General features: G+C 30.3%; 1 protein-coding gene across 1 annotated transcript in view; it reads right to left on the bottom strand.

The window, feature by feature from the left end:
- LOC131847991 (collagen alpha-1(XVIII) chain-like) overlaps positions 1-15069 on the bottom strand; it is a 157431-nt gene that overhangs the window by 57618 nt on the left and 84744 nt on the right. Inside the window, exons 2-3 of the mRNA XM_059197721.1 lie at positions 14684-14772; positions 11789-12336 (exon numbers count right to left, since the gene is read on the bottom strand). Coding sequence (XP_059053704.1) covers positions 11789-12336; positions 14684-14772 — 637 coding nt within the window. The remainder of the gene's footprint in view (positions 1-11788; positions 12337-14683; positions 14773-15069) is intronic.

Genomic DNA, 15069 nt, shown 5'->3' with positions numbered 1-15069 from the left:
TACTGTGACACGTGACTCGCCTCTGAACGAGTCGTCATCAGGCATTGAATAACGTTTGGAAGCCTAGCGTTGACTATTCAGCGACCGCAACATTATCCTCATCTAATCGTATTACTCAGGTGGAACTTCATTTTTACGAACTATTCTAATGGCCAATATGTAAAGGTCAGCTACCGTGGCCTTTACATATTCACCGAACAAAGATGCACTGTCAGCGTATTCTATTAAGACACGCTATTTAAGTCTTTTTATACGATCCGAGTCCAAAAACGTGACATAAATGAGTGTTGTAATTCACGCTGATGGTTATAAGAGCTATTTATGGATATCGAACCACGTACCTTTGTACGAAAAATCAATTCGAAGGTGTCACCTGTCCCAACTTTTAGCGCCATAATTATATTTAGAAAAATAGGTGTTGAATTTTACATGAACGTTGAAATATACAACAGGTCGCTATTTTTACCTTTTTCAAGAAATGGGACATTAAAGTAGGTGAAGAAATCCTTCTTTAAACTGCTTACCCCGTAAACGCTTATATAAACATACATTAACAGTTACAGTTTAAATAATGGTCATATAAAGTGGGTACAGTTGTCTAATCTATATATACACGTTGTTTTACTATAATTATAGCGGAGTCAATCATAACGCTCGGTATTTAGTCATGATATAATAATATGTTATGAATAATTACTTGATTTCTGTTGATTGCATTATATATATATATGAGGTAAATTAGTTAAGCCATTGATATTGATATGATTCCCGAGATTTGATAAATCTATATTTGATTCAGTAGAATGTTCATTAATATATAATCATTTTGAATATAGAACTATGAATGATTTTGAAATGTAGAACATGAAACTTTTACTGTCAAGATGTATGTGTGATGCTTCTTTATATTGCGTATATATGTTTTTAAAATAGATGAAAAATTGTATGGCGTAAATATATAAATATTGGTTGTATCTTACCATTTAAAGTGTAGTCAATTAAAATAACTAAAATCAAAACAAAAGAAAAATAATTTTAAATATTAAATGTAATTTGAAAATTATTGTCATAAATGATGATAAAAACCATTAAAATATATACCTAAACACCACGGAGTACAGTCTGATTTACAGTAACAGCAATTAACCAATTAGATTTTTCAAACACTGTCAGTCAATTCCAAACCTTATTCAGTGGCGACAACGCACAAATTTGAATTTGTGGAATATCTAACTGTCAATTAGACAGCGTCGTAACCACGTGACGGCGTAGAGTCGTAGCGCCGTAGCACGTCAAACTCTATCGCGAATATCGCGTTACGTCAACTGTGATAAAGTGACAGGTTGACACGTGTCAATATGTCACATTGACCGTATACGTATATATCACGTGCGCACGGCTCAGCCGACCGATCTAGACTGAGATGTACACTTCTCACGTTATGCCAAAATACGGCAGAACAAAAATACCATGGTATTATAAACAAGGACATTAAGCATCCCGATAGTGAAACACGGAGGTGAAAACGACTTCTGGATTAAGATGACAGTCATAAAAATACGGAAAAATATGCTCTAAGTACGGAACAAAGGACATATTTTCAGTTGATAACCATAAGTTGAATAATTATTTTTTATCTTTTGCGCTTTTGCATGTATTTAATATAAATTAGAACAAGGACGTCATTAAGCTCCACATACATGTATATTTAAACCGTATAGTATATAATTAATATATATTTGCGGTTTGATATGGCTAAAAAAAAGCAAATATTGATTTTTAAATTAAAAGAATAAAAGGATGTAAAACTTTTATTCTACAGTATATAATACCCTTCTTTCGTTTTACAAAAAGTTTCGAAATAAAAGATAATTTCAGAACAGTATGAATATTTCAAGGATTTGGTTAGTATACGTACAATCGCAACCATAATGCTCTCGTATTTTGTATTGTACCTACTAGAAATAGTATCGATACCTGCCTGGTATTTCGTTTGGTACAGTCACATGGTATATTTTTATAATAGATGGACATGAAGTACATTATAGGTCATGGATCATGCTGAATGCCGTTCAGCATTATCCATGACCTATAAATACGAAGATAATTGGTACATGAACAATCAAAGAGCTCATTATGGTGCTTACCTCACCAGCAGACTAGCCGCTAGCTAGACAATTTAAAATGGAGTGTGTATTCCAGTTTTCCATTTAGTCACATATATATTTGTGGTTTATTTTTTTAACGATCGCTTATGATATACTTGGCATAAAAAAGGTAGGGAAATGCTGTTTATTATTATTTAGAACATGTAAATTAGGTTCACAATAAGAGTAATTCTTCATTCTACTAATACGAAAAGTGAAGTGTAATATTGCTGAGATGCCTATCAGTGTAGGGTATTGGAAGTTACAGGAAGTTTATGTGTTTTTTTTGGAACTTAAGTGATATTTCTCTAAAAAACTCTTTAACAAAATTTCAATTTTCCAAACCCACTAGTTAATGTGTTGATAGCTTAATTAATATTTCTTCAATAGTTTATTGTGACCTCGTCTCTAAGTCGTATTAATATGCTATCAGAAATATATAAATAAACATCAGACAACATATGTAGAGCACTTTTCTACCTTGATAAAAACTATTTTTACTTCCACTTTAAAGTAAAATAAGGTGACATTTAAACAACTGGCGCAGTGTATGGCGTCAGAGAGACTGAAACCTGTCTCTCTAGCGGAACTATCTATATAACGAACGCCTACTGTCACTAACTTTTGCTTCAGTAGACCGCTATCTCACTTTAGCTCCCCTAAAGACTTATAGCGAACCTGTGTAATATTACCTTAATTGTGGGATAACTAACTGCATCTCACGATGCTGGCTGGTTTGATATAGCCTATGTTATACAAGGTGCAATTTTCTATAAGTATAAGAAAATTAAAAATAAATAATGTATTTTCGATTGTTTGTAACAAATACAAAACCTAATTTCCCTTTTTATAATATTAATATATACTAATGAAAGTTATTACAATACCTTATATTGAAAAAATAATAACATTTAAATATACGTCATAATTGACACTAATTTGGTTTCAAGTCATAATAATATGTATGATTTAGTCTACTGTACTTAATTTCTTCCCTACTTTACGTGGCTATCTCTGTCTCGTATTAAGCAGCTAGCTTTGTAAGCTATGTTGCGGATAAAGGCATGAAAATACAGGATAAATGACATATTCATATTGCGGAATGGGATGAATGGGTGGTATTACGGGCATTACATGATAATGTGATGTACGATTGATATATACAGATGACGGTAATTACTTGTCATTAGGTGGGTTGTCGGCTTGTTATCAATTCTAATTACATAAAGAATTATTTTTGCCCTATCTAAAACGTAATATTACATGTAATTTTATTATACAAAATATTTTTTTGAATTAATAATATGAAAATTATATCTGTATAAACAAATCTGTCACTATTACTAATATAAAAAAATAAGTGTCGGCATGTAATTTGTGGTGGCTATGCCTTAGGCGACCGTTATCTTTTCCTTTAAACTTTATTTAACTTTACGTTTCCTACAGAATAAGAATCTACTTTTTAAGAGGTGTTGTTTCATCTAGACTAGGTATAAGCTAAGTCTTGATTTGCAAGATACTTACTGTTGCAACATCTATATACATACATGTATTGTTGATGTTGATACTTGAAATTACAAATAGTTCAGTTTAGTTTACCAAGTGACTACTATAAGGAATGAAATATAGTTCGTTGTTCAAAATATCAAACTGCTTAAATGAGTAGTCACTTACGTACGTACGTACTTTACGTACGTCACTTTGTTGTAATATTATTAAGAAGTAGCGTTACCGTTAGGTATTTGTATTTGTGTAATGTTTTAATAAGGCTGTCAAATATGATGTTACATCATATTTGACAGCCTTATTAAGACATTGATTGTAATATTGATTAGTATTATTAGACCCCATAAATATTGAAGGTACACTAGTATATTAAGCATTTACACATCTAATAAAAGTCAAAATCTCTCCATCGCGACTGTCTTTATGTTGATAATAATCTTAAAATCTAGTTAAAGGATTTCTATGAGTATTTTTAGTCCATCAAAAGAGTGATTTGTGAGAAAAGTTTATAAATATATATGTTTCGGTTTATATGTAAATTTCACTTCATATGTAAGGCCAGGTCGGTTTTCTAAATGTCTCTAACAAAACAAAATAACCTATTCCTATAATTAATGTCTATTACAGAGTGTTTCCTTACATAAAACTGTACAATATCCTAAATAATACCGTAATTAGAAAACAGTTGTGGCTTGTTTTCAATTACTGTCTTAACTCACAAGGATAGGAGACAAAACAACAGACGACAAGCGAAAATGCTCGTAATAAACGTCGTTTAACATTCTTTATTATAAACGCAAGCACCGGCGGCGATATTACGCAGAGCCGGAAAGTAATACCTTTTTTGACTGCGAATATGGAGAAATCTTACAATTTGGTACTTTTATGTCGCCGCTATATCTTTTTGTAGAACAGTCTGGGATTTTTAATAATTTTCAAGTTGGATTTTACGTTGGTCTTAATCTCGTTTGGGATATAATTAGGTATCGTTATGTTGTAGGTACTGAATACTAATATCTGTAAAGGAAAATGTAGACAAATAAGAATAAAATTACTTTTCATTTTTGTGGAATGATCTTTTTATTTTTGATCTTGTAAGAAATTCGATTTCATTAGGTTTATTCTAAACAGATTTTTTTCATAATTAGAATGGAAAATAAGCTAATTGCTCTCCTAATGATAAGTGAGTTCTACATGAACACAGAATAACAAATGTCACAAAATACATGAAGACGCCCGCGCTCCCTGCATTGCTGTTCCTGAGGGATAAATTGCTTTGCCTGTGCACACTGAGTAATCTCATGTTTTTCGTCGTACATACTTATACAAAATATATGATAATAGCTCAGAAGATTTAATATTAATAATTTATTTCTTATAGCAGTAAATGAGTAGTCTTTGTAAAAAGTCGTCTGCGTGCGTACTTATATAAGCCGTCACGCAGCGTATGTTTTAAAACTTTTTCGGTTGAAGAATAAAGGCAGTAAAATTACAGGATATGGAGAGATGACATTTTAGTCTTCCGGAATGGAATGTTTTGAGTTGTATCACGGCCATCATAAGACATAATGATATCCATGATGCTTTTCATGTAGGTATATAAGTGACGATTACCGTACATTAGGCGGGGCGTCTGAATGTTTGATATTCATAAAAAAATATATATTACATAAAAAAATTGGTGTCTCGAAGAAAAGTAACTCACATTTAAATATTTTAAAATCTTTAACGTTTTGGGATGTGACTGTACTATCAAATGTAATGAGATACAGAACGAAGGACGAAGCCCGAATAATTCAAGTAAACACGGGATGACTGCCTGACGAGACGACATTTTAGATACCTATTGGAGTAAAATCAATGTTCAGTACCTATGTACTTTTATCGTAAAGGTGTTAGTGTAAATCGGATTAAATAAAACATAGAGAAGCGAAGACGCTTTTATCCCTCAATGTTTATTTACTACCAATTCTGTACTTTATTTAAGATATAAGATGTTCTCCATACTAATATTAGATATAATTGCGAAAGCATGTCTGTTTGTTATTTGTTATAAATAAAAGATCCATTAGATCTTAATTAAATTAAACATATAAATAAAAGGATAAAAAATATATCCTAGGTTGGATATAGGCTATCTATCTATTATCTTAAAAAAATTAGACAAAGTTATAGGTAACAGTTAGATTTTGATGTAAAAAGTATAGTCTGTACACAATAGCTAATACGGATTTGTTTATTACCAAAGCAGACGTGCTCAAACTTTTTTGTACGACAACTTAACATGTTTATTCATTTTCTACTTCTAAATTCGTACCTAAAATTTCTATCCTATGAATTCGTAATACATTTGACAATTGACAATTGCCGAATTTTTCTATACTAATATTTGGTTAATTATAGACTGGCTACTTTTGGACATCAATGTAGTCTACATTGACCTTCTGTATTAAACACAACTAAGTAATTATTTTCTATTTAAAAAAATAATCACAGTCTGTTCTTATACACAAAACTGTTGTTTACGCATGCGTTTCTCCCGTTCCCATCTCTCCTTCTCTCTCATCAGATTTTCCAACATCAACCTCTCTTGGGATGTTTATTATTATAAATATTGCCAGTATACGTTATGCTGAACTTAATTATGAGGGTAAGACAACAAATAATTATGACATAATAATGTCATAATTATCTGTTGCCTTGCTGTGACTATTACCAGACTTTAGCTGCGGGTTACACTATTGCAACCCGACGTCACATAATCTGTTTTTTATAATTACAATAGTTATAAGTTGCGTATATTAATATACATAGCGGTAATATAACTATAAAAAACGTAAAACCTCCGATCTATATTCTCTCTTATCTCATACAGATTAGAGTTGAAATTACGACGCTCTGCATACATACACAGACAGGAAATAGTAGTACTCGTAAGGAGTTGGTATTCTGTATGGCCATTCCGTAAGTCCTCTTGCGTGTTTTAAGTGCCCTATGCATTCAATCTCATTTTCGTTCGGTAAAGCTATAAATGCCAACTACGGCTACACTATTACAATACGTCTTATAAACCATTATTAATTATTATTATTATGTCGACAGGACATACTTCTCCCAGTACAATCTTCATATAATAGCTGGAGATGGATATACTCTGTGTTTACATCTATCGTCACTCGAGATAGTAATTTCATTTCTTCTACTATGAATTTCCTTAAGTTGCTTTGCATCACAACACAAAACTTCGAGTACAGTAAATTATGACTTATTTCTATAATATATATAACTATATTTTTTTAATGTTAACCAACTGGATTTTTTTTTCGTTTCTATTTCGTCTGATTTGATTTGAGTATTATATTTTGACTATATTGACTGAAAGAAAGTTCCAACTTTAACATATATGTTACAATTTGGACAGACATACATCATTACAAATTAAAATAAGTACTCTTTTAAACGTAAAAAATATCAACTGATATATCAATGCTCAAATTTGTAAAAAACACTTCAGAAGACTGCCAACCACTTGAGATTGACTTCCAATGTTTAATTACGCAGACTCTACGCAATCAGATTAGAATTGAAAATCAAATGGCATGTGGAAATCGGAACGGCGGCAGAACACTTGTCGTTGCATAAGGTTTTAAGTGTCTCTGAGTTGTGTACGCGATATGCCAAGTTTCTTATTTACGTATTTGAATGTATGAAAATATAGACACACTAATTATTTCATGCGAAATTGTCTTTTTTTTATATAAAAGGGCCTGTTCTTCTGTCCTTGTTATATGTACTTCTAGGTACGTATATGTACATATATATACTTTATTTCCAGGACTTTCACTAAGATCCGGATAGCTATTTAGCTATCTTGATAAGGTAACAAACAGACTGACAGATAAACATGCAGTTAATCGGACATATATACAGACATACGTTTATAATATTGATAAGGATGCAATGAAATAAGAAAGCTATGTCAAACTAATATGTAGCGACCTCATTGATAGTACTTCTATCTGGTTACTAATATGCTTTCAACTATGACAGATAAAAACAATTGACCAAAGACAAATAGATATATCTATTAATTATATAGTAATTTGTCTCTTATTTTTATATGACAGTATAAACTGTTCTAAATGCAGAATAAACAATTGACTATTGTTTATTCTGCATTATGCGTCGAAACTTTTGAACTAAACTATTGTAATTATATCGCATAAGATCTTCGGCAATTCATGTGCAATTAATAAATGTACATATTACATATAAACATGAACATATTACATATGACATATAAACATTGTCGTTGTACTAGAGAAGATATATTTATACCGTATATTTTTCTATATTTATAAACGTACATTAATACGTGAAGCAAAAACTTTGTATACTAGTTAATTAAATATTAATCCACAATAACCAGTATAGTTTTCTAAGGATTCTTCCAGAAATATTGTTTTGAATTTTAAAGTTTAAGAACGAGAACCCAATTTGCAGTAAGAACACTGAATGTGAAACTTCGTCCGTGCAATCGTATATAGCAAAGTAACAAGATTTGATATGCAAACTCGACATGTTGTTGGTCCAAACTTGTGGTAAACTTACCACAGGTTTCAACGTAACAAGTTTTAAAGAAATATACGAGGGTCAAGAAAAACAAAAAGTGACTATGCCATATTATTATTTATCTTGCATTAGAACTAGGTTATGTTATACTAGCTGTGTCCGCGGTTTCATCCGCGTCAAGTTTATAGCCTACTACTATATTGCTGTAAAATTTCATCAATATCCGTTCAGTAGTTTTTGCATAAAAGAGTAACAAACATCCATCTATACTCACAAACTTTATCGTTATAAATATTAATAATAAATGTCATATAAAAATTATCTTACTAAAAAGTAAGATATATTTGGTCATACTAAAGAGAGCCGAGCCGAGCCGAGCTAGGAATTTTATTCTGTATGTCTCTATATTGTTATATTTATATATAATTTGTAAATGAAGGCATTTGTTTAAGGAATCGGAATAGGAAACAAGTCGATGGTATCATGATGGTAACATTAGCTTATATGCATGAACTTCACCACGAACATTACATGGTTATTTGTCCGTCATATCATAAATATATTGTCATTGCGGAGGATACCTCGTATCCTTAAATGGCTCATATCAGTCATATATCTTGACCCTTCAACCGAAACCGATTTACAAAGCAAGTAGGTTGGCGATAGAAAATAGTTAAAACCTAGATTACTTCGACTATCATGGAGACCAGATTTGTATAGGTTCAATACCAAAGTAAACATTGTAATAAATGCAACCATAAAAATCGGACTATAATTGCCAAAAAAGCGTATTATAAATTCGTAATTAGTGAAAGCAATTAAAACTAAACTTGTATGGAACTAATGTCGATAATACAGGCTGTTGATTAAAAGTATTCTTTTAAAGATCGTTGAAAGTAAAAATATCAGAAATAAATTAACCACAAGCATATTCCTATTACGGGTCTATTTTGGATCGCGTGTCACTATACAATAACTACATATTTTATGTAATATATAGTATATACAATGAGGAATTCGTATTGAAAATAATTGCTCTCACATAAAGGCAGTTAAAATATTCAGCAGTTAACGCAACTGGTACTTCGAGACAATGGCAACGCGCACGATGGGCGCACGGGTGTTTTCTATGTCTAATCTATGGTCAATTTGTGGAATTTGAATATTTTTCCATAATATTAATTGGCTACGAAGGTTAGATATAAATTATATATGAAATAATATGTTGAGTAACACTTAACAATCATAACCATGAATAAAAGTGTTTGCATTTTGCGAGGAATGGAACCCCCGAACATCGGGTAAATAAAGCATAAAGCGGTGTGTCAAACCGCTATACCACCGAGGCTATCAATTGTATAGTGTAGAATATAATTATATACTATCTCTAATATAAATATATACAATATGTGTACATAGACACACATAGTATATATTTATATTTGAGATTGAAATAATAGAACAAAGATTTTTTATAGGTTCTCAAATGGTAGCAAATAAGTACACGGCACATATGATGGTAAAAGATTATTATAACCTATGGACGGCAAAACGTCTTTCAAGTGCCTGTTGTCATTCCTTAAGAAATCTTTATATACACTTCTTGAAAAACCCCATGATATATAGGTAGTCTCTAGATAAAACTTTGGACGGTAGTTTACGCTAATATTCAGCTTAATTTGAAACTAGAATAATATATGAGAGTTTTTTCAGGCCATTTACTTGACCTAATTACTTATATGTTACTAATAATTTAATGTCCATCATAGTTTTTCTTTCATATTTTTACAAATATTCATTTACTATATTATATAAGAATTTAATTTATTTTACTATTTGAATATAAGTAAAATTATAAACTAGCATGTTTTCTGAGCGTTACGTCTATGTGTACTGAATATTGTTAACCCAAAGCCTCGGCGGCAGCATTTTGTTTATCTGTCTTCTGTAAAAGCGGCTTTGTTTACAAAGGCACGCGATAAAACAGGATGCATGGCCCGCCCCTAACAGCCTGCGATATAAAGGCCCTGAAAACACAAGGTATAAGGGATATTGCGATACCAAAAGGCAAATGATGGATAGTCTTGTTATCTGTTTACAGTAGTTTGTACCCACTTCGTATTGTTTGTTCCTTATTGTTCACCATTATAATTTTATTATGTGAATTATTTTAATATCTTTATATCATACTTGTAAATTTAATATAAAATATTTTACATGCACGTTTAGTTATAATGTGATCCACATGAATTATTACTAGTTTTATTGAAATGACAGTTCTTAATAGAGACTATACCATATCTTACTCGATTGATTATTGAGTGCATTACTATTCGGCAATACTGCAACCGTCATATATATATAATAGAAGCCAATTACAATCAGGCATCATTTCCCACTGGGGGTTTGGTATGAAGATATCAATCTGCCTTACCTTGCCTTAGATACCTTATACAGACTTAATATAATTTAAATTGAATATCAATGAAATATTCATACATATATCTAAAAACGTACACGGCGCGGTGGTGCAAGTAAATGAATAATAAAGTGGGAACTATAGTTAATGTATGAGTATAAGTGCTTATTTAGATAGTTAACAGTTACGAATTGGCACAAACTTGTCAAAGTCTTTAGTTAGGAGTTCGTAATTGTGTCCAATATGCTAGATACTGCTAATTATACTTAAGTAGTTTCTACATAAAATACTATCACTATGCTGTAGTTTTTAAAACAGCGTCATTAAAAAACAATAACGAAATGGTAGATGATAGTTAATACTATATAATTATTTAATAACCAAAGCACTGAAAAACGGTCGATAATATAATACATAAAATATGTTTTTATGCAGTTAAATAATTACCTATTACAGTCTAGTACAAAAATACAACAAAATGTAATTGTTACAATAGAGACTCTATTATCATAATCCAATTTGGCTATTAGAAATCTTCAATTGTTTAGTGTACGGTTTATGGTTTGATAAAAAAAATACAATTAGTTTTAATATCTATCTTTCCACAACTTACATGAGTTACTGTATCTAATGTCTGTTTACTGTACATAGAAAAGCACAGTTTATACAACTTAACTATTTTAATCTCTGTATGTTGATTGTGTAAACTTTAAAGACGAATAGATAAGCAACTTGACAGCACATGATAAGCGAGAGGATAAGACACTCTTATATGGAATTAAATGAATAAATATGTATCAAGGAATTTACTTTAATGAGATAAATGTAAGTTAAGTATATTAATTTAAATTTGAAGAGTAAATAGTTTTTAATGACACAGAATACTTTACTCTAAAGTTTTCATAACTAAGCCTTCATAAGTTACTTGTCTCTCCATTGCTGTCTGTAACTTTATCCTAAAAGTAAGTTATATCATATGTAGGAAAATATTATTATATAATTTCCTTCTGTCATTGACATATTATATTTGTTTTAGATATCTATATTGTTATATAACTAAAACGATCAAGTGATCTAAGTACTTTATGCAAGATGTAACAGAATAGGTATTACCTACCTAGTATTTTAAAAAAAAGGTACTTACATGAAATGCTCCACCAATCATCGGTCCAGCTTGTCCCACGTACAAAGTAGAAGCAGAGTCGAATACCAGCTCAAGAGGGTTCCTCTTCACCACCATCGTGTCGAACTCGTGACAGTTGAAGAACAGAGTTACATTCTCCGTAGTAACCCTTAACGCGAATCGCGACCACTTCTTTGCAATTGACGGTACAACAAAAGACGCGATTGTTTGAGATAGTGTATATATATTTGCGTCTGTATATAATAATGATATATTTGTCAGCCCAGGACCCGATGGAATAAGTGTAACCCCTAATTGAACAACTGTTTCTAAAGGGTTCACCACAGAGAATAGGAAACCTCCATCTTTGTTTGCGGGTCGAACTGTAGCAGTTATTGAGAATTCGGGATACAATTTCTCCGGCATGAATAGGCGGTATGGTGATTTTATGTCAGAGCCTGGTTTCAAGCCATAAGCTGGGAAACCATCGAGCCCTTCATCGAAATATTGGGTTTTCTGGTTGCTGAATGGTACACCAATTGCGTGTAGCAAGTCGTATTCCAGTATATCTGAAAAAAAAAAATGTTGACATTACATTTCATGTAATATAATTCTTTAATGAAATAGAAATGGTTAAAAATATATCTTTCACTATCTGTTGCTTCGATTGAATACCTGAGTTTCATATTAATATCTATAATGTTTGTATCCTGGTACAAATTAATACTTCTCGTCTATAATATTTGTATCTACCTATTCTATTATATACATACACTAATCTATCGAGATGTCTATTTTGATATATACGTAGATGTTCCGGTTTACGTTTCTACATATGAATAGCGAATGAAATAAAATTCCTATACTGTCTATAAATATAACTAAGCGAATAAAAATGTATGCAAATTTTTATAAATACTCTTCTTACTAAAATAATATAAAATATAGTTCCGATTCAACGAACACAGTTTTCATACCAACAGTTTCGAGTTGGGGCTATTAGCGCGGAATGGTTGTCTGCGCTTTATTCGGTAAATAGAGCTGTTAAACCGATTGCGGTTTTGCGAATAAAGATGCGACTCAAACTACGAAATGCAGGATTACAGCTTTTTGCTAATTTTATTCTTTGCACGTATTGTTACAACTCATATAATAATGTAGCAACTATGTATTTGATGACAGAAGTTGTATGTGTGTAGGACTGTTCATGTATCAAACCATGTTACCATTTCAATAACATAAAAAAATGCTTTATAATATAACGTATTATATTATAAAGCATTTTTTTATGTTATATAATATCGTCATATAACGTGTAATTGGAACAAAGTTATAGTGTGCATGTTTTCTGAATGCATTGGCAAGTATTGTTGAGAAATTATTATCAATACTGTTAATTAAATACCTAAAGTAGAAAAGAAAGGAAATGAAAAAATAATCTGGATAATTGATAGAAAATTTATTAGTAAAAAGACATTTTTACTTCTTTGAATTAATAGTCATAAGATAGAAATGGGTAAAATTGTATATAGCATTATTATAGATAATAAATATTTTATATTTGTTTCGGAAATTAAAATAATAAAATATAATATTGAAACTAAATTGTTGAGACTACATGATCATAACATTTCTACTTCTAAGAACAAACTAGAACATTGTAAGTTAATTTGAATTAAAATCATGTTTTGTTCCGTCAGCAAATAAAGGTGTTAAAACCTTTTAATATCAAGTAACAATTGGACATTTAAATATAAATAGAGTTAATAGGGTACCGAAAAGTAAGAAATTTTAATCATTACTGATTGGCTTCTTTTAGAAAATAATAATAACATTCTTACGTAGTTAAAATGTATATATGGATTATACTTGTATTGTGGACTCATAAAAATAGATTGCCAGTTGATACATTTTTAACTTCATAATGGCAAGACAGCATATTGTAAATGCAAATTGTCCGTCGTTTGTTGAACTATGGATCAATAAATACAGTAGTCCTTTGAAATGCTACCAACAGACATTTTCTTTGATTATTTATGTTTATTGGAAGCTTTGAAACTCTGAGAAATGGATGACAACTCTTTGTTCGTATTAATGAAATGAATTGATTGCTGATTCTATCGCGGGCCCTACATTGATATTTTACATAATTATTGTAACAATAATATTTTGTCTTTTGAAATAAAACTTTTGTGATATTTAATTCAAATAAAGTAAAGTTATCAATATAATATAAATCGTATTTGAGCCATGTCTATTTATAAAATGTTTAAAAAAAAGCTATAGTTTATGTGCGTATGTATATCCAACGTTGTACTTACATTACCGGGTCAATAATATCTTTTTCTCTTATTTGTTCATAAGTTTGTGTACGGTATTCTCAAAAACAGTTTCATAGCTTTCATTGCAATTTACACTGATGTATCATAGCGTATGATTTTGTAATATACATTTAGTGTTAGTTTTATTTCAATGAGTTCATAAAGAAAAAAATATTAAATCTATTGTTTTTCCAAATACAACTAATACTGCTTAAATATTTATAAATTTTCTACTAATTGTAATCAATGTCTATGGGATAAACACTGGGAAACCTATTCCATTTAGAAAAAAATACTTTGCTTTCGATTTTGACGAAAATATTAGGCAATATATTGTAATATAGTAGTTTCCCATAGTGTTTTATCGGTTTAAAAAAGGTTTATGTAAAAAGGAAGTTTACAGCTTTTTACAGCTGGTTTGGAAAAAGGAAGATTTTACAATTAACAACTTTAAAAAATTATGCTAAGTCATATCTTTTCAAATTATCAGGAATTTCAAAGCTTCCTTTTGCGAATATAAATATTAAATTATATTATTATTTTAAGATAAATTTTCCAATTTTATTTTCTCTTCTAATAAAACTATTGTACTTACCAGTTTGGAATTTGGATAATCCATAAAACCCATCGTTGGCTGCACAGGTGACCGCGAACAGTAGTACCAAATAGTCCACAAACCAGGATCTGAAATAGACAGAAAAACAAATAATACAATTTAGGTATACTATTAAAAGTATAATTCCATTATAGGAAATAGTATTTATACATTTTTATAGTAAATATCATTTTTGTATCTCTGCAATTATTCTAGTCTATATGCTTAATGATAAGTAGGAATGAATAAACTATATCATTTTAACATTTTTGTTATTGAAAAAATCTCTAATTACAATATATGTATATACCTACTAAAGGACAAACTAGTTAACTAAAAATTATTACTATCTAGATAATAATTTTTAGTTAAGCAGTGTATGTTTA

The sequence above is a fragment of the Achroia grisella genome, unplaced genomic scaffold (genome assembly GCF_030625045.1).
Source record: "Achroia grisella isolate CSIRO2021 unplaced genomic scaffold, CSIRO_AGI_Agris_v1 utg546, whole genome shotgun sequence".
In the NCBI taxonomy this organism is placed as follows: Eukaryota; Metazoa; Arthropoda; class Insecta; order Lepidoptera; family Pyralidae; genus Achroia; species Achroia grisella.
The sequence above is the reverse complement of the archived record's forward strand: the minus strand, read 5'-3'. Positions and strand labels throughout refer to the sequence as shown.